At 34.5% G+C, this 26,316-nt stretch overlaps 1 protein-coding gene and 1 pseudogene across 2 annotated transcripts; both read left to right on the top strand.

Annotated features, from left to right (window-relative positions):
- On the top strand, window positions 1-2,368 carry LOC120191202. 2 transcript variants are annotated; one of them, XM_039194171.1, is made up of 3 exons: window positions 1-175; window positions 783-1,432; window positions 2,068-2,368. In XM_039194171.1, exons 2-3 carry the CDS (start codon window positions 882-884, stop codon window positions 2,135-2,137), a joined length of 621 nt encoding a protein of 206 aa, XP_039050102.1. In that variant the 5' UTR covers window positions 1-175; window positions 783-881; the 3' UTR covers window positions 2,138-2,368. The 2 variants fall into 2 exon arrangements, with proteins under 2 accessions (XP_039050102.1, XP_039050101.1); XM_039194170.1 differs by having other exon boundaries at window positions 780-1,432.
- An 18,656-nt stretch (window positions 2,369-21,024) lies between these two features.
- On the top strand, window positions 21,025-26,316 carry LOC120191334 (annotated as a pseudogene).

Raw genomic sequence — 26,316 nt, 5'->3', positions numbered from 1 at the left:
TTTCTTTTTTTCACCTCCTTTTTATTGATAATTTCTCTCGAATTCTTGGCTCTCCAATTTTCCAATTACCCGTCGATTATTTCGCACGCTAGCCGCGGTCGAGCACGCCGGCGCCGGCGGTATAATTCCCCGGGGTTCTCTTTTCTACTCGCCAGATCGGCTAAATCGCCATCAGGTAAGCATCCATACACTTTTTTTTTTAAATTCTGATTTCCTGTTTGTTTACCTAGAAAATAAAGGGAGAACAAATAAAGCAAAAAAAAGGTTTTCAATTTGAACTGTTCACTGCCAATGTTTTTTTTTCTATTCCATTTTCTTTATGGCTTTCAATTTCAATCAAACAGAGAGCATTGCTTTGAGCCGATCCTTGTTACTTTAACTGGAAACAGATCTTAAATCATTCTTAAACGAATTTAATGTTTGTTGTTTACATTGATGTTCTTGTTAATTTCTTTATATATTTTTTCAATAATGTTACTCTATTGAATTTTTTTAAGTTTTAAATTTGGCTAAATTAATGTTATTGAATTTTATTTATTTATTAATTTAATAGAATTATAGATCTTAACTGTGTGCTTTAATGAGGGGTGATCATTGTTGATAATGATTGCAGTTTTTGGAAAGAAAATAGTTATTATGTCTGCAATGAGTAATGGTTACTTAGAATTCACTTAATATAAGTAAACTATTAATGAAATTTAAGATTTTCCATTGATGTTAAATTTTCATTATTTGGAAAGCTTATAATTTCATTGACTGTGACATATTGGTGGATGAAGGAGTTAGGGGTAGTTTGATTTGGTTTGTTGCGACCAGAGGCGTGTCGAAAAGAGGAAAAAAAAGAAGAAAAAGTGATGCCTGGGTCCTCCAGATGAGAATTGATGTTATTGACAGCAGGAGGAGGGTTTTTCTCTTCTTCAGCGTCCGGGTATAGCAATGGCTTGGCCCTTCTGCTCTTGGGTCAGAAGCACGAGGACAAGTCCATGAGAGTTTCGCCGTGGAACCATTACCAGTTGGTAGACCGAGAACCCGATCCTGACCTCCAACTGGCTTCCACCAAGAACAGGCTTCCCCGCGGGTGCGCCTCTTTTGTCTGCTTTCGTGGCACTTCCGCAGGGCTCGACACACCATCACATTTGAAAGTTGGCCCTGTTCAACAACAGGATGTCTTGCCAGGCTCTGTTGATGCAAATAAGAGTAATGATCAAACAAATGAGGTTGACAATGCCAATAGCAATGTAAGAAAGGTTGTTTTGAAAAGTAGTTTGAAGAAGCAATTAAGAAGTGCTCAAGTTTCTCTTGAGGATGTTAATGATTGTGGGGCATCAGGGGAAAAGGATGGCGATAACCCAAGTCATACAGAACAAAGAAAGGTGCAGTGGACTGATTCTTATGGTAGCGAGCTTGCCGAAATCAGGGAATTTGAGCCCAGGTACATGAAATTTCTGAATTCTGACCTAAATTGAAGTTGTATAAGCAATGCAATTCAATTTTCAAACAAATTTTAAGCTTTTCTTTTTTCTATTTCTGTTTTTGTTAATGTGCCCCGTGAATGTTAGTAATCTCTCACTACGAAGATGTGAATAGGTAGATGCAACCAGACCAAATGCATATATATATATATATATATATAGTGTATGTGTGATTTGTTTGACAAAATGTTAGAAGTTGGGATGTGAATGCATAATTAGAATGCATCTATCGATTTTGTAAGGTGTGCGAGATCTTTCTTTGATATTAATTGCAACTGTAGCCATCTTCACAAGAAATTATTGCATAAATGGTAAATAGTGTATTAGGTTCACCCCTCTCTAATGCCTCTCATGTACTTTTTTGTGGAATTAGGAATTAGTAGGTGCGCAAGACCTTTGTTATTCATCTTTCTTGTGCATACAATTTTTTAATTAATTATTGTGATTTGGTGGTTAATTATTCTTGACATAATTCCGTAGTTGAACATCCCTTATCGGATGGTTAATTTTTTAAGGCATGGTTAATTTTTTGTATATTCTTATTGTTTAGTTTTTAAGGGATGGTTGCTGATATCATATATTTATCTTATGTCAGTGAAACAAGTGATTCTGAAGATGAATTCAGTAATGGAGTCGAAAAAACTTGTGCATGTACAATTATGTAGTTGGGTTATTATTTCAAGCTCTAATGATGCCATCAAGTAAAATTGCTAGCTAATCCACCTTAATATTTGTTTTGGAAATGCTGAGTTGATTTGTGGGCCAAGAAGAAGGAAGTTCTTTTCGTTGTCTATGATTTTACATTGAGAATGGAATGCAACCAATTGAGAGGCTTTCTTTGTTGGTCATCTTAGCTGGACTCATCTTGTCTCTATATTATATATTTAATTTGATATTTCAGTTTTGTCATCTTCGATTTCTTATTGTGCATCATCATTATAATAATTATTCTTATTGCACGACTCTTTGTTGTCCATATCTCGGGGAGTTAACCGCGGGGACTATTTTGTAACTCTTTGTTGAGAAAACTATAGTTTATTAATGAATGTAGGTGTGAATTTTATTATCGACAGTAAGTATAACCTATCTTATGAAAATTAATCAAAGATTTCGAATCTAATGTTAAACCGACAAGACGTTACACAAAATCTTTGTCAAACGTACACACAAGTGAGAAAGGAAAAAAAAGTTATTGTTAGATCAGGATTAGGGATGGGCATGGGATCCGAACCCGATGGGTTTCGAGCTGACCCGATCATTATGAATTTAATAGAAAAGTTAAGGTGAATTCTAAAAAGAATTATAATTAGTTTGAAGTTGGAAAAAGTGGGAAATAAATATTTATGGACTTTAAGGAAATATTTCAAGAAGTTTGAAACTATGATGGAAATACGATTAGTTTTAAACCGATTTAAAGTTTCGATTTTATTTCTATTGAATCTTATATTTACACTTAGATTATGTTAGTTCGATACTAACATATAGCTTGAACATTTTATGTTATTATATGACATCGTCAGACCATGGTAAATCTAGTGACACAAATAGCTCGAAAGGGAAGAAAAAAATTGTGGGATCAAGAAGATTATCGTGGAGGAAGTTCGATAGCAAGGTAAAAGTGATTGCATTTAATTTGTATTTATGTTATTGAACAAACATTGATTTACGGCGAGCCAGTTTCGGAGTGACTACATTAAAAAGTAACTCCTAATGTTATGTAAATTATGATTCAAACCTATATGTTTATTCGATAAGTAATAGAAGTATGGAATGAGATAAGGGAGTTAATCAAGGAAAAGTGAATAGAATTCAAGATTTGAATAGTAAGTTTAGGAAATTATTATAAATTATACATAAATGATTAGACAATGAAATTTATACCGTTGGATACATAAATTAGTCTAGTTTTGTATAAAACATATGTCTACTAATTTCGAGGTGTATATAAAAAGATACGAATTTTTATTCAAGGCTACGCCAGAAAATAGGACAACATATTCTACTCAAAACAGCTTCTTTCAGTCAACTTTGAAAATTCGCTATAAATTGTACAAATTGAACTATAAAAAGTGTCTCATATGGTTAGATTTGTATTCAAGTCTAGTTTCCAGTGGTATAAATGGAATAATTTTTAAATATGTATATTAAATCAAAATAATATTTATGTGAAGGTAGCACAAACTATCGAAATATGAAATTGTAATAAATTCGTGAAGAAGCGAAATGAAATTAAAGAATTTAAACTTAATGCTTAGTGAGGTATATATTTTGACTTGTATCTAAAGTATTAATGTGAGTGCAGTTTACTTATTTAATTATTATGTTCGAGGACTTACGATAAGTTAACCTCACATTATTTTAAAGAATATTTTTTTTTTATTTTTATTAAGTATGATTTTCATAATGTTTAAATAAAGTTTTACGGATAATTTAGGGCATGAACTGCCCAAATTTGTGTTTTCGTAATAAAGAATTGAAAATGATTATGATATTAAAATGTCGAGTATTAATTGAATGTGATATGATCTGAAAGCCCATGGTATATTACATTGAGAGTCATTGGTACAATTGGCATGTCATGAGGCGAAGTGATTATGATATATTGTGGTATTACCTGAAGGTACACTAGTAAATTTTTGATGTGATTGCACTTTGTGTGCATATTCTGATTCTGATGTGATAGCACTGTGTGTGCTTATATGTTCTGATTATGTGACAACAACGTTGGTGCAAATGATACGATTGCGCTGAAGTGCATAGTCTGATTATGATAAAAACACTAACATACTTATTGCACGCATACACACATTTGACTCACATACCTTGTATTCTCCTAAATATACGTTGAATTATAAAAATGAAAATAAGGAAAGTTCTGAAAGTGGTTGAAAGGAAAAAAATATGAATACGAAATATGGAAGTTCTGAAATGTGTCTGAATGGAAAGTATATGCAAAGTACACTATTGTTGATGTTGATTATTGTGATTTTGATAAAACTATGAGACCATGATTTTCATGTTTCTAATGAGGAAAATACGGCTTGGAAAGTCTGGTTTGAAGTTTTAAAGATTTTATTTAGATTTTTTTTTATGTTTTGAATTATTTATGATATTCTACTGACATAGTTCACTCTGTTTTATTTATTTGCCTTACTAAGTTCTACTTAGCGCGTGAAAATTTTCATGCGCAGGATCGAATAAAGTAAAGGACATGAATTGAGGAGCTCGCCATATCTTATGAAAATAAAACCTGTCGGTCGAATCAGTAAGACATCCTAACTTTGACTTATTAGTGACATGTACATTATATCTCTTGGGTTGCTTTATCAGATTTATTCTAAAAAGGGTATGTAATAGTAATTTAAGATTGATATAAATTTTGGTTAATTTTAGTTATAATCGTATTAAAGAATAAATATTATGAATGGTTTTAAATCAAGCAATATTAGGCAGTTGAAAATAAATACGAAATAACATGTAATTGCCCAATTGCTGCATAAAAATCAATTTTGTTTAGAACGAAAAGTATTATATTATGATTATGCATGTTAAAGGAAACAATTTGTTTTTAAATTGTAAAAAGGGTTGTTTTTACATGAAACACAATTTTAACCATTTATGTTCAACAAGTTTATGTTAAGTTAATGTGACATATTTAACTCGTAATACGAGACATATATAAGATATGAGTGTTACATTACCCTTTTGTCATTCAAGTTGGGTCCAAGGCCATGTCACTAGTCATATTCATATTGGTGTGCCTTTTAACTTTTTCATAGCCAAAACGACAAGAAGATTTGATTTTGGGTGGAATATCTCAACTTTTAAAAAAATTAAAATTCAAAAGGAATAAATTATAAATTGGTGTACCGAGATTGAATTTATATCTTTGAACAAGTCATAGTTCGAATATTGACGTTATAAATAGAGAAGCTTAGACTGTGAACACGGACAGACGTATGATTTTATGTTAAGGGGTGAACTTATAAAATTCTAGGAAGACGAAAACATATTAACAATAGAAAATACAAATAAAATATCTAAAATATATGATAATTTAAAAATTTTAGGAGTAATTGTTGGTCCATCCCTGACAATGAAGTACGCTTTCATAATATGCAATATAAATTAATTTATCAATAAATCAAATACAAATGATTATAAAAAAACAAAATCCAAAAAAAAAAACAAATAATAGTGGAAGAGATTGGATTTCATTATATGGCTTTATTAGGGTTTTGTTGGCCACCGGTTTGATGCTTTACTAGTTTTTTGCGACAATTTTCAGCAAAGTATAAAGCCTATAAAGCATGTTGCTTAAGAGACATACATATATGCTGTTAAGATATTCTTTCAACTACTTGTCTTGGAAATGTTAGGAAAAAATATAAATGGGAAAAATACACAAACTCACTTAGACTTTATGAAAATCTGACTTTCCCCTATGGTTTTAAAAATATCCATTTACCCACCTAATATTTATTGAAAAAATAGCACAGCTCCACAACTTCCAGCGAGGGGGTGAGGCATGGATGGTCAAGTCGATGTGATCAGGTGAAGGCGAGGCAATCTGCAACATTGTTACATTCTCTAGAAATCCATTGGAAAGATATGTTCCAAGCACGATGATAGAGAGCAGCAATATCACGGATCAGAGATAGGGGATTGGAGTCACGATCGGTGGCATATACGAGCTGAATGGCTTGCTTACCATCAGATTGATCAAGAAGGTTGGAAACACCAGAATTCGGCTTGGAGGATGTTGTTGTCTTCAATATTCTTGTTGAATCCAATGGACCACGGCCCAGAAGGGTCGCAGATCACGCCCCCGATAGTGCCATTCTGGTTGATTGTCGAGACCGCCCCGTCGATGTTTAGGCACATCCATCCCATTGGAGGGGCGTTCTAGGTTTGGCGTTGCTCTTCCTGGTCCTAAGAACTGCTGGAATTAGAGGAAGGGGAATCAAAGTAACTTGCCCAATTGAGGCTCTGAAGCAAGATTCTCCCCAGCAGTTGCATGATATTGTTGAAGATGAAGGTATTTCGAGACTTCCATATTTGCCATAAGATGGAGACAAAATAAAAAACCCAAGGGGTTCTCCATCAGTAAGAAACTGTTGAGTGCTAAGGTTATCCAGTATCCAAGAATGAAGATCCCTAGAGAAGAATGCATGTTGCATGGGATGTGGAATAATCCAAGACCAAATGCTCTGGGCATGGGGGCAGTACAGAAATTAGTAATACACTAAGAAAGAGAGTTGGAATATGTCCAGTTGTCTTTAACCATACGACGAAAATCTTCATGTTGGGTCCACCCTGAGAAATATCTGAACTGGGGAGAGCGAGAGGCATGAGAAGAATACCCGATAGAAAAGATAATCAGTATGTGGTCAGAGTGTAAGCGGTACAAATGACGAACCACAGTGTCAGAGTGGATGGTATCCTAGTGAGAGTTACAAAGCACTTGATCAAGTCCAACAAAAGAGGCTCCTCGACTCCAAGTGAAAGTAGGACCCTGGAACCTCATGTCCCGGTGACCATTATAAAAAATAAAACCTTTAAAGTCTTTACTTGGCCGAGTATTTCTGTTGAGCCGATCAGAAGAAAAAAGGGTAGCATTGAAGTCCCCCATGATAATCCATGGAGAGGTGGTTGAGGCAGCTATGGAATTTAGATGGGGCCATAGTATTTTCCGCTTTGTGGCAGCCGGGCTGGCACAAACGAATGTAGCAAAGCTGGTGGTAGTCTGAGAGATCTTACAATGTACAAACTGGAAGTGATTCACAAGAATGTCCACTGTTATCGAGTCAAACCAGCAAAGCAATATGCCGCCAGAGAAGCCAACAGCTTCAATGCTGTGGGAATACAAGAAACCAATGGAGGTAATAAGGGCGTCCACTTTATTTCCATTGATACAGGTCTCCATAAAAATAACCAAGTGGGGATTAAACTCCCGAAGATATTGACAGACAACTGGTCTGAACTGGGGGTGGCCACAACCTTGTACATTCCAACATAAAGCTTTAAAATTCATAAAGCAAATATAGGAAAGAGTGAGACCTGGTTAGACCTGTATGACGTCAACAACGACGCCTGCATAATAATTTTGCATGGGGCATGCAACATTACCATCAAGGACAGTGTTTAGATTGATATCCAACGAAGTGGCATAAGTTGGAGTGGTCGAACCTTTGTCAGGAGGAATACGACCGCGTTTTGCAGTTCTTGAGGGCTCATAAAGGGTGTTTCGTTGACCACGTTAGGATCATCATTCTTATTTATTACAAGAGCAGAATACTTTGACCGATCAAGAATGATAACACGGGAGTGATTTGCAGGGTGACTAGGTAGGGGTCCTTCTGGTTTCTGGGCTAGATTTGGTATAGCAAGGGGTTTGCGGATAGACAAAGACCCTATTCCTTTGGCATTTTTCAGGATAGACGGAGGTTTAGCAGCAGTAGGCCTGCTTTTACCAGTAGCTACAGGTTCAGAGGAAGTATTTGGATCGTTCTTGTTCAGGGGTACGACAGATTACGGATCGATTTGGTCTTCAGCGAGGGCATCCGAGATCGACTCAAAACGGGAACCGGAGTGTTCCTTGGCCTGGGTCTTAGAGGAACCAAGTTTTTTAGAGGTGCGCCTCTATCGATGCTTAACAAGCATCCAAGAGCCATAGGTCTCTTCTGGGGATTAAGGTTTCTGAATAGCAGGTTCGGTAGCAGCCGAGGTAAAAGTCGTATCTTGGTCGGGGGTGGAGGTTTTATTTAGGCAGATGTATTGAACGTGTCCGTACCTCCCACACGTATAGCAGATTGTGGAGAGGGATTCATATTCAATGATTTGGACTCGGCTATTGATGAGGATTTTCGAGACTAGAGGCTTCATGAGGTTAATACTCACTGCCATGCGAGCAAAACGCCCTCTTCTGCCAAATTTCTTCTGGTAATCGATTCTGATCTCAGAACCGATGCACTCACCAATTTTCATGACGAGACTTCTCTTGTAGAAAGTGATCGGTAGACCGGGTAGGCGAATCCAGACAACCACCTTGTTGGGGTATGACTGAGAAGTGGAGAAACCCAGGGACAAAGGTTCAACTATCAAGTAATGGTCAAACACTGTCTATGGCCCATCCGCGAGGGCTGCTAGGTGGTTCGTGTGAGATTATAATCAGACCAGAAAGTAGTCATGTTCTAAATCCATAACCCTAATAGGGTCTGAAGGCTTCCAGAGTTCTTGGATTTTGCCCTTGAGAGTTGCGATACTAATACGTCTGCCAAGCAACTTGACCACCACTATCTGCGTGAAGTTCTTATTTGCTTCAATTTGGATTCTGTCCGAGAAATCAATGGCGATCATACCATCGATGACACTACGTGACCCAACACCTTCCAAAACTTCAATATCCTCATCATCAAAGGCATTGTTCATCCCAGCAGGATGGGAAGGGTTATCACCCATGAAAGTGTCCTGGTAGGAAACCGAAGGGACAGGGTTGGACGGAGCAGTCGGGGTGGATAGACCAGAAGGGTCGTCATCTATACGATGGGGGCCAGCAGCGGTTGCGTCCGGCTTATGCTCGTCGATTTTCCTTGCTTTTTTAGGGAGGCGGTCGTCAGAGTTTTCCATTATATTACAATTACTTTTGACATTGGGTTTAAAATTTTTTAAAGCATATAAAGTAAATTTCTAGTTCCATTATGTTCGACTTTAAATTAATTTAAATGAGTCATTTACCATAAATACCGTTTAAAAAAAAGAATGAAATTACACTTAATTACTTAGCTAAGAATAAAAAACTTTAAATAACATAATAAACCTTCAAATCATGTTTAAATACCTATTTTAAAAAATAAATATCAAATTATACATTGAGCTTAAATTAATGTCTCAAGAGATAAAAATAGCCTTCTTCATATACAAAAAGTTAGGGTAAACTATATGTTTACTACTTAAATTATTGTTTTTGTTTCATTTTTATTCTTAAATTTTATTTTTTCATAATCATATTTAATGTTTAGTTAAGTTTCATTTTAGTAATTCACCGTTAAAAATTTAATGGTGTTGTTTACATGTTATCATAAAGTAATATCACGTCATCATTGAAAAATAAAAAAAATGTCACAATAATAGTGTTAAGTTTTTTACAATGGAGTATCAAAGTAAAACATAAATTAAATGTTATGTATGTTTTTAAAAAAAATAGGTATTAAAATGGAACAAAAATAATAATTTAGGTATTAAACATGTAATTTATCAAAAATATTAATTATTGGCTGATCAAAAGTAGATGATTCAAGAAATCTACATGCAAGTAATTATTATTTGTCTGAGCAAATGATTGTAATGAAAGCCCTTCACTTGATGTTCCATTTGCATCATTGTAAGGGAATTGCTGTGCTCTTTCCGTCAGTAAAAGTTGGCGAGTTTCGGAAAGTTGTCGGCACAAAAGCGAGTTCGGATTGGGACCTAAACCATTTTTTTTTGTTAGATTAAGGTGGTTATAAATAAGAATGAGCATGGTTAGTTTGGGTCGGATTTCGGTAAATTTGATATGATTTAAAAATTTTATATCTTTCAGTTAATCCCAAAAATATGTATCATCCATTCAATTTGAATCCGATATGATTTTTGTGATAAAATTCGAATTCAATTTTATCTGACTCGAAATAATAAAATAATATTATTTTTATTCAATAAAAGCAATTATTTTATTAAAATATATATAGGGTATTATTATAATTATTCCTAAATATATAAGGTAAAATTATATTTTTTTTCCGGGTCGGGTCGGGTATTTTTCACCCTAAACTCGAATCCAACCCGACTTGAACCTAATTTTTTTTTAAAAACCGTCTCGATCGGGTAAGAACCCGTCGGGTTCGGGTCTCATGCTCATCCCTAATTATAAAGTAATATATATTTAAATATTTTTAATTATTTGATAATGAATGTTTAATCATCCTGCTGTAGTCGTTGGTGCTCGAATCAATGACCTCTAAAGAAAAATAACAATTCCTTTAACCACTGAGATAAGTTGGTTCGTACACCCAAATCCTAATAGAACTTATATTTTGTGATGTTGAAAATTGTAAAGGTAGAATCATTTTTTGGTCCTCAAATTTTTATTCAAATTGACCCTAATGTGATAACACTATAATAGACAACTAATGCCAATATTTGATAATTGTTTAGTCTTTCTTTATGAAAATTGTGATGATACGAGAGAAGAAGATGAAATAGCTAACGTTAGTTTAAAGATATTATTTTGTCATGTTTGGATTAATTTATATAAAATAAAACTTTGAGGGCAATAAGACACACAACAAAAGTTTAAGGATTAAAATATAAAAAAATAATATATCGGCTAAAGTGAAGATAATGTAAATGAAACACAAAAGGTCCACTTAGCACTAAGCCACCCATATATTGGTATAAAGTGGAAGATGATTCCAATCTCTTTTATAAGTAGAATTGTCCACGCCATTCCATCTCTAATAGTGAAAATGACTCTTTAAAATTAGTTTTTAGGTATTTTTATTAATTTTTAGATTTTTTAAGAATTATTTTGGATTTTTAAGTAAATTTTTTAATTCATTTTAGAAATTTTTAATGTTTTTTACACGCAAAGAAATTTGATTGTATCATCTCATATTTTATTTTTTGGCAACAAGAATAAGAAGTTCATGGAATTTGAGGGAATCAATGTAATCCTCCCACTCATAAAATAAAACTAATGTGATCTTTTGATCAACGTTTTTCACTATTTGATCATTACGGTATTGACATGGTAGTTTACGGTGTTGATGTGACAGTCCACGGCATTGACATGACAGTCTATGGTGGTTGATAACGTGGCAGGTAACATAATGGATGAGCTAAATTGGTAACTCAAACATGATAGATGGACTATCACGTTAGTATCGTGTACCACCATGTCAGTACTGTGAACTGTCACATCAGTATATTAAGAACAAATGACGAAAAACATTAGTTAAAGGATGACATTAAATTTATTTTCTGAATTGAATGGTTACATTTAAAGAAAAAAGTAATACGGTGACCACATTGATTTTTCTTTCAAAAGTAAAAAAAAATATCAATGCCTTTTTACCTTCTTTTTCTACGAAAACCGTCCAAGGGCTAACTCATAGCATAATTGAAAGTTGAACCCCAAACTATCTGGAAATATAGTAAGAGGGTTAAAACAAAAATTTAACTATAATACTAGAGCTAAAGTAGGTATTAACCAAAAATTAATTAGATGACTCATCAAAGCACTAAATTAATTTATAGTTTCACTTAATCAGATTACAAAGATGAATCATCAAAGCATGAACTAAGTAACTTAAAGAGTTATGGTTAACTCTTAAAATTACGAGTTCGAACATTATATATGCAAGAGATATAAACAATCATCGATTATTTTAAACATCAACAAAGGTCCCTAAATGTAAATGGTGGGTTAAATGGACCATCTACACAATGTGAACCCCTAGGTGCCATGCCAGGTTTGAATACAACTAGGGCCCCATCAAACCAATGGCTCTCATGATTCTTCCCCCAACACCATGGTCCTCTCAACATCACTCATGGTTTGCCTCATCATCATGCACTCTCCTCATGATACAAAATTTTATGTCACGAGTGCGAATTTAAAAAATTATATCATAAATTTAACGATACATAATTACAAAATTTTAAAAGAAATTTAATCATCAATAAGAAAATGCATAAAATATACAAAAACTACGTGAGAATTTAAAATTTTCAGGGTTGCCATAGCATCTTAACACCCCTTTGTCTATCCCGGCTTCTCTTGTCGAATTTTATATATATATAAAATTCATAATTTAAAAATAAAATAAAAATATTAAAATTCGAATCTCATAATCAAGTTGTATTGACATGCACCAACCTAACATGTTGTCCCTTTAATATAAATGCAATGAATGGACCAACAATCAGCTTTGCTACTTACTAAAGCAAGCTAGGTTTCAAAGGCTTTGGTTTCTTTCAAAGTAGTTATGGAGAAGAGCAAGTCCTTCCCTCAATATTCTTCGTCTTTCTCGGGCGAGTTCGACTTCGAGAACCGATCGAATTCGTATAATTTCAACGGGCCGTGCAGCAAGAGTAACGGATTTGCGGCGTCGAACGATCCTGAGCTCAAGAGGAAGAAGAGGATCGCGTCGTACAAAGTGTTTGCGATGGGAGGTAAGTTGAAGTCCAGTGTTAGGAACAGCTTTAAGTGGATCAAGAGCAAGTTTAGCGACGCACGATAATGGTATGTGAGTTTGCATAAAAGGACAGCAAAGATGTTTAATTTTACACTTTAGTCCTCATATTTGTACACAGTTTGTGCCATGGTTTAATTTTTGTTTGGAAATTAGAGAAGGGGGGAGAAAAATCCAATCAAATTGGAAGTGCAGTATAGTCTTTCATGGGAATTATTGCAAGTTTGGTCCTCAGGGTTGTCTTGTAATATGTTTTTGGTAAAAAAAATTGTTAAATTGTCTTTCTTAAATTGTGCTTAACTAATTTGGGCATCATTGAATTGCTCTTATTTTGTTAAGAAGTAATTTTTTCATTATTTCACTTTTAAAAAAATGTCAAATATTTTAAGGGTTTAAAGTAATCTTATTTTTAAAATATTTAAATATAATCATTTTAAATTATTTTCGTTAAATGACTAGAGATAAAAAAATTGATTAATATGAGGTAAGTACAATATATAATATGTTCAAAGAAAACTCTCAACCTTTCAACATTGAAGGCTTACACCCCTAGCATCTATGGTGCTTGAACCTGAGTCCTCAAGAAATAACAACAATTATCTTACCACGGAAGTCACTTGATTCAGGCTGAGATTAATTTACAAACGTCTTCATACGTCTTATTAAAAATGTCAGCAGATTGATTTGAAGAATTAATGTAGCAGCTTCAAAAACCCATCTTTAACCTTGTCATACGTAAAATGACAATCAATTTCGATGTGATTAATTTCGACAATCAATTTCGATGTGTTTTGTGCGTTTACGAAACACTTGATTAGTAGCAAGATGAACAGCCACCTGGTTATCGCAAAACAACTTCACATGGGTGATGAGGACATTGTAAGAAGAAAGGAGTGAGGTCAACCAACCCAATTCAAATGTAGCAACAGTCATTGCATGATATTCTGCTTCACACGACGAACGACTAATTGTGGCCTGGACTTCCATGATAGAAGAGCATTTCCCAAGAAAGTGCAGTACCCCGAGGTGGAACGCCTTGTATCTGGGCATGATCCATAATCCGAATCAATAAAGGCCAACATGTGAGGCATACGAGAAGCAGAAACAAACTGTTGAACGATGTTCAATCTCGTGTTAGTGAGGTAAAGTAGTCGTTCAATTAGTCTCTTATAAACAGTCTCCTATATGCTTGAGGATTAGTCAACAATTCACCATCATCAGCACTTTGCTTTAAAGCATACACCATAGGAGCTTCAACAGGCTTCATCCCTAGATAGCATGCGTCATCTAACTACTGCAAGACATACTTCCTTTAAGATAAGGAAATGCCATCTTTATTACGAGTCCAAGAAATAGCACAAGGGACCCAACACCTTTAAGATAAGGAAATGCCCAGGTCCAAATGCTGATTTCCACGAAACCATAGCTTTTCTTCAACTCAAGGCTCATGTTTTATCTCTTGTTTATGCTTTGCACAGTCGGTTTAGTTATCTCTTCTGATATAAAATCTTGTACTTTCAAGTCGATACTTTTCCTCGTCTAGGTGCCATTGCCAACCCGGCTTCCACTTTCAATGAGTTATCCAAACAACTCAAAGACTGCAATCCCGGAGCTTGGGTTTGAAAAAAGTGTCGGCTGCCACAAGGTCACGCATATGTTCGACGTGCCGCCAATTATAATTTTTTTGGGGGTAAACTACGATTTTAGTACCTAAAAAATTAGTTTTGATCTGTTTTGATATCTAAACTTTTATTTTTTTTTTCAAAATCACATATAACGTTTAGTTTTATTTCATTTTAGTATCCCTCCGGTAAAAATTAAACGGACGGGCTCGCTAGCTGTCGCGTCTACAGTCGCCAACCGTCGCATATGTCGGTTGATGAAACCCGAATTTTCCAACCCGCACCTTTTCAACCCCATGAACACGATTTTAGCCTCCGTTTCGCCGGGAAACACCTCAATCTTCCCAAAATCGACAATGGACTTTTCAATTTCTTCATCCTCTAATCTCTATGGTACACCGTCTGATGGGCCTGAAATTGGACTATGTTGGTTGACTCGTCATTTTGTTATAGTCTACCATTCAGATTGATTGTTCATCCACCGGAGCTATGTCATGTCTGCCCGTGCATTAAGTTTTTAACGACGTGATACTAAAATGGAACAAAAACCAAACATTAAGTATGATTTTGAAGGAAAAAAAAAAGAAAATGTAAATAATGAAATAGACCAAAACTGATAGTTTAAGTACAAAACATGTATTACAAGAAAAGGCTTTAAACAAGTAGCTTATCTTGTTTTTTTTAGCAAAGTAATGGATGATAAGGATGAAAATACCATAAATGTTAAGATCTAATTATCACCGATGATAATTGTTAACTGTTAATGACAAGAGATTTTAGTCGAATTCATAAATTAAATTGATGTTTTATTTAAAATTAATTTATTTTACTAAATGTCACTTCGTTAAGTTTTTAATGACATGTTACTAAAATGAAACAAAAACTAAATATTAGGTATGATTTAAAAAAATGTAAATACTAAAATGAACCAAAACTGATAATTTAAATACAAAACACGTATTACAAAAAAAGGCATTAAACAAGTAGCTTATTTTGTTTTTTTAGCAAAGCAATGGATGATAAGGATGAAAATACTGTAAATGTTGAGATCTAATTATCACTGATGATAACTGTTAATGACAAGAGATTTTATTCGAATTCAGAAATTAAATTGATGTTTTATTTAAAATTTAAAAATTAAATTAATATTTTATCTAAATTTTAAAAGAATAAATTAAAATTAATTTATTTTACTAAATGTCACATCATCAAATAACGAAATTAATTGTTTAATGATTAAAATATACTAAATCAATAAGGTAAGTAATCAATTAAAAAAACAGTTAATGACTAAAATTGAACAAAATTAAAACAAAATGACTATTTTTGTAATTTAAAAAGCATTAATAGAATTAATTATTCAAATATCAAAATATAACAAATGATAAGTTAAATGACTAATACATAACTTTTAAATTTATATCGTATTTTATAGAGAAAATAACCTCAGTGACCGAAAATTCCTTATAATATACGATTTTGACAAAAAAATTCGATTTGACAAAATAACCAACAAAATCGCAATGCGATCTCCAGTATCACAAATCAGTTTCCAGATTCGCAACGCGATTTTGACTATCGCAACGCTGAATTTCAAATTTGCAACAGGTTTTATTTTCGCAACACAAATATTTTGGGTATATAACTATGCAACAACAACAACTCATAACCTAAATCCCTAAATCGCAACTCATTCTATCTCCATCTATCACTCTCTCCGGCGACATCCGTTCCTATATCCAACGATATCCTTCCCCATCCGGCAACAGGTTTTAGTTTCGCAGCTCGTTTGTTTAGTAAATTAATTTACAATAATGAAATCATCTAATGTTGATCATGTTTGGATATATTTGTGTTTTGGAGGGTCATGGGAGAATGTTCATGGTGTTTTACAATATATGCCTTTACCCATGAATCTTAACCTAAAATTGTCATTAAAAAAGTTAACTTATGAAACTCTAATGTTACGTGTTGCAAATAAATTGAATTTAGAGCTCTTAAGTGGATTTAGGCTATCTTATCAGAGAAAATGTAAAGTTTATTTGTTAACCGACAATGAAGATGTTGAACGATTCATTGCTTACATTAGTGTTTCGCAAGATGATGTTACATTGTATGTTGTTGAACCTAGAAGTAGTGACGTTGGGTTAGTAGCGGATAGTAATCAACTAAGTTTTTCAAACCCAGTTTATGGTGCTCAAAATTTAATGGTTCCACCACAATTTCATCACCAAGCAAATTTTGTTTCACCACAGTTCCAATACCAAACACAATCTCAAAACCCACAACCTTTCCCTAATCCAAATCCCAATCAACTTTCAGCACCAAATTTCGGTTTTTGTATTGACCAGTTAGACGGTGATGAGCCAACAGAAAAAATTGTGAGTACTAGTCAGTATTCGAAATTTGATCTTGGTCAATACCCGGACTTTGATCTTGGTCAATACTCGGATTTTGATGATGTTTCAGAAGAAGAAACAGACCCTGCGTGTAATGATTTTGATATTGGTCAATACCCGAATTTTGATGATGAAACAGCCGCTGCCAAGGAAGATGTTGTTGATGATAATGAGGAGGAAGTTACGACTGTGAATGAACATGTTGAACATCCATTCTGTAATTCATATAACCCTGAAGAAGAAAAAGAAGAAGAAGAAATACCCAAAGAAAAGTCCCCAAAGAAAAGGCCACGGGAGTATAAATGGAATATGCCAGAATTACTTCAGATACCGGAAGAAGAGTTGGTAAAGATAACAGTTGATTGTTACACAAAAATTATTAGTATCAAGAAAGATGATTGTTTTGATACAAAGGAAGACTTGAAGATAGCTTTGTATACGAATTGTGTGGAAGATGGCTATCAACTAAAAGTTAACAAATCAAGCAAAGATCGTTTCGAAACAAGGTGTATGATTGACAAAAATTGTACGTGGCATATGATTGCAAAGAGGATAAAAGATTGCGAAATGTTTCAAGTTAGGACTTTTATTGATAAACATACATGTTCAAGAATCCAAGTTTTTCCTCACCATAGACAGGCAAACAAAAAAGTGTTGGGTGGTTTTCTGGCTGAGTTAATGTTTTTGAATGACATGGTATATCGGGGACATGAAATTATGACTGACATGAATGCTAAGTTCAAGATTAGTATCTCATATTCTCAAGCTTGGAGAGCCAAATGTTATGCCTTGGAATTGTTGAGGGGGTCGCCAGAAGCATCGTTTGCCCAACTGTCGGCTTATTGTCACAATTTAAAGCTGAAAAATCATGGGTCGGTAACTCATATCAAAACAGATAGAGATGGACGCTTTGAGTTGTTGTTTATCGCCATTGGTGCTGCGGTTAGTAAATCAATATAATTTTGTTGACTCATTTTTGTTAGTTACATGCATTTCACATTTAAATGATTATATTTCTTGTGTATATGATTTTGTAGATTCGTTCGTTTATTACTTGCATGCGTCAAGTTATTATAGTTGACGGAGCACATTTAAAAGGTCGATACCTTGGAGTAAACTTATTAGCAGTAGCCATGGATGCTAACAATGGGATACTGCCAATAGCTTACGGGGTTGGCAAATCTGAAACCTCTGATTCACGGGCATGGTTTATGGGACATCTTAGGGATTTCATAGGTCCTATTAGCAATCTGACAATCATATCCGATAGGAAAAACTCAATTGACAACGCTGTTAGAAGGTGTTTCCCATATGCTTTTCATGGACTTTGTGGTGTTCATTTGTATAGAAATCTAAAATTAAGGTCTACTGGTAAAAAATCACAAATGGACATACTGGAAGGCTGTAAAAGCTTATCGGGAAGTGGATTTTAATAAGCATATAAATTGTTTAAGACGTGTTTTGCCTCAGTGTGCTCAAACACTAGAAGATGTCGGGTTTGAAATATGGTCAAGAGTACATCAACTTGGAGCAAGATATGGTTTCATGACGTCTAATAGTGCAGAATCAATCAACGCTCTAAGTCGTCATTCCCGGAAATTACCCATTACTATGTTAATGGAGTTTTTTCGAGCCTCTATTCAACGTGGTACTACAAGAAAAGAAATCATGCAGGTATTATTTCTTTAAATTCATAACTTATCATATATTTACTAAGTATTATTTATTTAAATTTACAGGAACATTGGAACATCGTGTTACACCATGGACTGAAAAAAAAAGATAACGAAACGTGTTGTGAAGTCAACGTCATAGAGAGTTGAACCATGTTCAAACACTTTGTTTGAAGTACTGGATAATAACTTAAATGGGCTTGTCGATCTAAATGCAAAGACGTGTAGTTGTATGAAATGACAAACATCTGGTTATCCATGTGGCCATGTTATAAAAGTTGCTCTTCATCTAAACCAAGATGATTCAAGCGCATACGCTATGGATTGCTACACTACAGAAGTATATCGACAGACTTATGCCGAGATTATCTACCCTATTCCACATCCTTCTGAGTGGGACATACCAAATGACTTACAAACAGTTTTGCCACCAGCCATGGACAGAAGGCTATCTGGCCGACCAAAAAGTCACGATCGTATACCGTCTAAGAGTGAAGAGAAGAAGAGATCAACATGTAGTCGGTGCAAGGAAAGTGGTCATACAAGGTTGACATGTGGATAACCAGTGCCATCACAATCATCTTTCCTCTACCAAAATATGGATCCTCATAAAAATCCAAAGCTCATATGGTGTCAAGAAAAAGACAATCAAAATCGCAATCAAAATCAAAATCCCAATCACAACCGGCTTCACCTTTTGGGAATATTAACTTAGGTGATTTTTAAATGCAAACGTTGTATTATGTGTATTTTATGTGTAAACTTTTAACATTTTCAGTTAGGCATGTATTAGTAACTTGAGTTTGAACATTGCTATGATCTGTTCAGTTGTTATCACTTATTACACATTCATTTGAATATTGCAACGCGAATTTGACTATTGCAATGCGAATTTGACTATCGCAACGAGAAAATCGCAAAGCGTATTAGACTATCGCAACGCGAATTGACTTTCGCGTTGCGATTTTGGCTTTCGCATTGCGATTTTGAGTTTAGCGTTGCAAAAGTTACCTTCAACAGGTCTTTTGCCTTCAATATGATGCAGATTGAAATCAACAAATCAACTTTTACATTTCAATCAATTAAACAAGCATAAATAAGAATTATTTACACATCAATTAAACAAATCAACTTTTACAAATCAATTAAACAAGCAAAAAATGCTAATAATTCTTATTTTCCTCATCAATTAAACAAATCAGACTTTGTATAGGTGAAAGCTTCGACGCAATTGTAGTGACTAGGCTTATTTTATTCCTTAAGGTCAATTGAGCCGAAAAAAAGTTCTACAAAAACAATAAACATACCAAGTTAGATATACCAAAAACTACACTGTGAAGATATACCAAAAACAATAATAAACATAAAGAGTAGTAGTAGTTTATTCTTCAAACTTAAATTTGTAACACTGTGAATTTCGTATTTGTCTTTGTTTTTTGGTTGAAGTAATGTAATTCATTCAAATTTCAATTTGCAGAAGAATAATAGTTTCTGAAAATGAAAATCGCAACACGAAAATGACTATCGCAACGCGAAACTAAAATCGCTTTACGATTTTGTCGTTGCGATTTTTATTTCGCCTTGCGATCATCGGTTTCAAATAGTCATTGTCTAAAATTGAAACTTGAATGAATTGCATTACTTCAACCAAAAGACAAAACAAAGACAAATACTAACTTTACAGGGTTAAACACTAAACAGTTTAGCAGTATTGGCAGCAATCGAATGAATTTAATAAGCAATCTAAGTGAAATGGTTAATCTATTATTGAAATTACCAGTAAACTTATCATCAATTTCAATATGAAAAACCTAATAATAATGAAAAAATTTCAAAATAAAAATAATTAAAAAAACTAATTCCATTTCTGATCGTGAATGATTGTGAGGGTGGCTATGAGAGATGGAGATAAACGGATTTCGCCGGAGATAGGGACGGATTTCGTTGGAGATGGGGATGGATGTCATCGTAGAGAGTGAGAGATGGAGATGTGACTGAGTTGTGATTTAGGGTTTTAGGTTAAGAGTTGCAATTACGGGATATATTAATATTCGTGTTTGGAATTTGAAAATAAAATACGCGTTGCGATACTAATGGCGCTTTGAAAATCGCATTGCGATTTTGTATTATCGCAACGCGATAGTCAGAATCGCGTTGCGATTTACATATTCGCATTGCGATAGTCAAAATCGCGTTACGAATCTGGAAACTGATTTGCGATACTGGAGATCGCGTTGCGATTTAGAGATCGCATTACGATTTTGTTGGTCATTTTGGTAAATCAAAAAAAATTGATCAAAATCGTATATTATAAGAAATTTTCGGTCACTGAGATTATTTTTTCTATTTATATGTTATTTTAATTATTCCTTCTCAATCCCTTTAAAACATACAAATAAAAAGAAAATTCCAGGTATGCTCGTCTTCTCAGGACCATAATATCACGCCATCTCATCTTTGGCCCCACGGAGTTGATGCTGTTGTGGAAATCACAAGGAATTGAAATTTGAATGTTAACCATAGTGGCAAAGTAGTAATTTACAAATCCAAACCCTCCAAGAAAATTCATTTTTAAGTATGAAAAATTAGAATAATGAACTTATTTTACCTAAAATAAAATTAAAAAAAAGGGTTCAACTCGGGCGTTTTACGATTCAATCATAACCCGATTCAGTACGATTTTCAGTGTGCTCTTGGAAGTTTTGGCCAAGAGAGGTGCTGCGATTTTCTTTCTTTCTTTTCTCTTCAAATTCTTATTTTAATTGAAGTGAAAGCTCCGGCACAAGTTTAACATCTTCAACCGAGTTCCAGATTAGTTCAATAAAGCTACAGGAAGTGGAAGAGGACTTGGAATTTCTCTCATGGAAAAGCGAGTGTACGAAGTTTGGAAAGGAAGTAATGTAAGGATGTCACTGTTTTGTTGTTTGATTCCTGTCGAATTGCTCTGTTTTGGTATCTGGGTATTTGTTAGATTTATTTAGTTTTTAGAAAAATCAGTTGGGTTTTTTATTGGTTTAGTTACTAGTAGGGCTTTTAGGTTTTAGGGTTTTTTAATCAGTTGAATCTCTTGTTATTTTTTACTCTGCTAGGTGAATTTTTGGTGCTATGAGCTGTGCTACTGGCGAAATGGGGGAGAACATGGATAAAAATAGTAAACCCTTTCTTCTGGGTGTTTTGACTGTTTGTTTTTTTATCCATGCATTTATGAAGTTAGACAGAGAACTTGATTAATGTTAATGGAGCATTTGAAAACTGTCAGTTGTGGATTGTTGAGTGAAGCTATGCAATATGTCCGTACAATTTTTAGGTTTAAGTGGTATTCTTTTATGCCAACTTACTTTGGGGAAAGTAGACTAAATTCATGTTCGCTACATGGTTGATTTTAGTGTATTTTTGCATTGGAAGGTGCGATGTGTGTTTTCTATTGATCGTGAGAACTCTAGCACCACAATTATGGATGTTGTTAAGTTTCAAACTTCTTCTCTTCTCTTCTCCCAGTGTTCTGAGAGAAATGTCATAGTTGAAATAAGTATAATTATAGTGTTAAAGTTCTTGGTAGCGTGTAAGACCAGATGGGACAGATTCTCTTTGGCTCTAGTTTACCTTTTCCAAATTCAAAACCACAATAGATTTCCAAGTTTGGTGAGCCTGTGAATATACTTGTTACTTTATTATTGTGGCGGCCTATGGATCAAAAGGGATGCTTTTGTGCATGACTCAGTGCAGTTGTATAACTAGAATATTTATTTATTTGATAAAAATTATTGCTTGAAGATAGAAGGATGAGAAAATGTGGTTTTAGTTTGTAATTTTTTAGATGAATAACCATATTTGTTGGAAGTTAATGGCCATATTTACAGTCTCTAACACCCTTATCCTCCAAATAAAAGAAGAAGAAAATATTTTCAGGGAACATGATGAAAAATTGCCCAATATGCATTTCATGAAACCCGCTGCTTATTTGGATGTCAAATTTGACATTATTGTCCTTTCTGGTGTTGGGATGGAGAGTATTCCAATGAGTTATAATTGTCCACTGTTCTATATTATTACTGACTGGATTTGCGTTGATGATCCGATGTTTGATATTTTTCATGTTTGAGAGGTTCAATCCACTGCAGCATTTTTCTGTTCATGCTATGTTGTGGTGATAGTATATTGAGGTTGGGTTCAATGCAGTTGAGTGGAATATGTATCTCGACTCTCAGAAACTTGATGTAATGCTAATTATTTTATGTAGTGGCCTTTGTTAAATTCAAGAATATTTAAGAGATTTAATCAGTATATGATGGGTTATTGCAAGAAAGGAATGCTACTTGAGCTTGAAATCCCTTTAAGCCATTAGATGAGTATATATATTGCTCAAAAGAAATTCAAGATTGTAAATCTTTGATGCTGTTTAACTTGCTATGAACTTTGTATTCCTTCTGATACTACCATTACCATATTTTACTATTAGTCTTTTGGAAGGCTCTATTCGGTTCCTTTCAGTGTCTTCCTTTGAGTGTTAGGTTTCATTTCTACATTTTTCTAGAGTTTTATCTAATCATATTATGGTATCTACAAAACCTCAAAGATGAATGATTAAATAAAAAATTCACATATAGTTAACATATTATGTAATAGGAGAAGATTATTCCCAAAAGGAAATTATGCTTTGAACTTTTGGAAAAATCTAAGCAAATTGTTTTTGCATAAGGATTTCAACCATTATCATGGGGCTTTCAGTATCCCTACAATCCTTTTCTGTTGTTCACGGAAGTCGATGAAGTTGTACTGAATAAGAGAAAGCTAAGGCTATAATGTATGACTAGCATAGGAAGTAGGAACGGATTTCATGATTAGAATGGCCACTTGTGGGGGTTTGTAAAAGCAAAGTATTGATCTAAATGCTCATTTGTTTATTTAAATAGCATATATTAGTCAAGGAAATTTGCTGGCTGAATAATTTCTCTGCTCTTGATGTTATTTCCTTTCTGAAATTTTATACAATTTGTAATTAGTAAATAACCTTGAAAAAGTTTAAAGCATTTATTAAAGCTTATACAGTAAAGGAAAACTAAAACATTGGATGCCCCCCAACCCCATTTTGATAAGTTAAGTAATCAGGATCTTTGTATTAGGTGTTATGAAAAAGGAGTATTTTGTTGATACATATAGGTTTACTGTGTATATGTTTCATGTTATCATATATATTCTACAAGAAACTGCTTTAAGTCCTCATTCTTTGTGCTGGTCATGGATAAACTTATCAAGTATATTTCAAGATGGTATCCTATATAATTTGTAAACAAAAATAGGTTGCAGGTAAGTGAAAGTTAGAACTTTTGAAGAGTGTTTCAGGATGCATGGATGTAGATTAATGACGACCAAAACTGAATAAATGGGGTGGAATTTTTGAAAATATTCAGAATGACAATGTTGAAATATAGAAATGTGGTAGGCTGATGGCAATTTCTCCTGTCTAGACAGATTATGCAATTATCATTCAGCATTTATAATGTCTTCTTTACGCATTTTGCAGAAGTTTATCCTTGGTGGGAGGCTGATATTCGGGCCAGATGCTAAGTCTTTACTTGTTACCATATTGCTGATCGTTGTTCCTGTTATTATCTTTTGTGTGTTTGTCGCAAGGCATCTTCGGCATGCATTTTCTCCATATAATGCAGGATATGCAATTCTGGCGGTAGCAATTGTCTTTACTATCCATGTAAGTCTTTACCTTTTACTTCTTGCATGAGTTCTTTATTGTGGTTTTAGAACAACTACTGTTGAGTCAGCCACTCTGGGTGTCAGCTGTTAAATGTTTTCCGAAGACCTCTATGAGTTCTGAGTACCAATTTTTAAATGATGGGATTTCTCGGCAATTATCTTTCTGTCATAAATTTTGGTGAACAAAATTCTCATGGGCATTTCTTGAAGGTAAATTGTTGTGATTTAGGGTTAACAAACTTTTTTGTTCCAATTCAGAAGATAATTGATCTTCTGAATTTTAAAATATATTTTGGTAAAATATCTAGCAGAACCCTTTTGTTTGATTTAGATCGGAAATTGAGTTCTTATAGAGTTGGCCTTCTAATTTCTTGAATTATATGGTGAATGCATTTTTAAAGGTGTATGTATTTTGATAGGTGTTGATTCTTCTTTTCCTCACATCAGCCCGGGACCCAGGAATCATTCCACGCAATTCACATCCACCAGAGGAGGAGTTCCGCTATGAATCTTCTGTTTCAGCTGAGGCCGGGGGTAGGCAAACACCCAGCCTCCAATTCCCTCGAACGAAGGATGTTATAGTTAATGGGATTCCAGTACGGGTGAAGTACTGTGACACGTGCATGCTTATCGTCCTCCTCGTTGCTCCCACTGTTCCATTTGCAACAATTGTGTAGAGCGTTTTGATCACCACTGTCCATGGGTGGGCCAATGTATTGGACTGGTATGTTATTTATCTGATAAGCCTGTTTATCGATTCTGCTCTGGATGTTTCTTGCTTGAATCTCTCAAGCAATCTTTTTGGTGGGAGACTGACTGTTGTGTCTATGAGCAGCGAAATTACCGGTACTTCTTTATGTTTGTTTCTTCGGCAACCCTTCTCTGCATCTATGTATTCTCCCTGTCGGCAGTGTATATCAAGGTTCTGATGGATGATCATCGTGGAACAGTTTGGAAAGCAATGCAGGAATCTCCTCCATCTGTCATATTAATGGCATACTGTTTCATTGCACTGTGGTTTGTCGGCGGGCTTACCGGGTTTCACTTGTACCTCATTGCAAGAAACCAGGTCCGTCAATTTCTCGTGTTTTCTCTAGGATAATTAAAGTTGTGCTTGATCTTAGTTAGTGCAATCAGAGCTTGTTTTTGTTTTTGAAAGGCACGTAAGAGTTTGAATCAAGTACTATATAACCTACCTAAGTTCTTACGCTTTTCTGCCCTCGTATATTGTCAGATTTCCGTAAATAAATATGTGATAGTCGTCCGAGAAATAAATTAATAGGTTTTAGGCCTTGAATCTAGCTTCTTGAAAGAAAAAAAATTGGAAATATAGTGTATGTGTATAGGGGTGGGGAAGAGGGGCAAGATTTACATTTCATGTGGTAAGAAGCAGAGATTCATCTTTGTTTAATTTGATAGTGTTCTGGGAATTAGGTATTAACTAATATGTACCTTCATGTTTTCCAGACTACCTATGAAAATTTTCGATTTAGGGCTGACAACAGAATCAATGTTTACAATCTGGGTTGTCCTAGTAATTTTCTTGAAGTATTTGGCACAACGATAAAGCCCTCGAAGAACAATTTCCGGGCTTTTGTTCGAGAGGAGGCACCAAGGCCTACCTTACCGAGTACTCAAGGAGCTGAAGCTGAAGATCTAGGTGGAGATCCTCGTTCCAAGGTTGAAGATGATCTAGAGATCGGTGAAGATATATTGAAGATCTCCCAGCGACGTAATATCGAGGAAATCGACGAGGACATCCGTAGTAGAGGGAGCAATGGCCCTGCCCGTACCACCTTGGATGTCGATTCTATTCTGGATTCCGATCACCGATCTCCCACGATTCGATCTGAAACGAGACACTCAAGTTGGGGTAGGAGAAGTGGTAGTTGGGAAATCGCACCCGACGACGTCTTTGCCAATTCCAAAGTTACCGAAAGCCGAAGCCATGTCACACCGAAAGAAGCTCGCCGATAATGGGGCTGATTTGTATAGAGTTGCCATTGCATGAATTGATATTCAGACTCCTTGCCTGTGCCTTTGTAATTGTTATGAGCAGATGAAGTGAATAGTTTCTTACTTTTTCATCTCTCTTAGATTGTTGAAAGATACGCAACATTGGGTGGAATGTCTAGTTTTTTTTTTTAATTTCAGTTTGTAAAATTATTATTTTCACTACGTGAAACTCGAAAAATTATAGAAAA

Source organism: Hibiscus syriacus, unplaced genomic scaffold (assembly GCF_006381635.1).
Source record: "Hibiscus syriacus cultivar Baekdansim isolate YM2019G1 unplaced genomic scaffold, ASM638163v2 tig00116965_pilon, whole genome shotgun sequence".
NCBI lineage: Eukaryota > Viridiplantae > Streptophyta > Magnoliopsida > Malvales > Malvaceae > Hibiscus > Hibiscus syriacus.
This window is presented reverse-complemented; position numbering and strand designations above follow the sequence as displayed.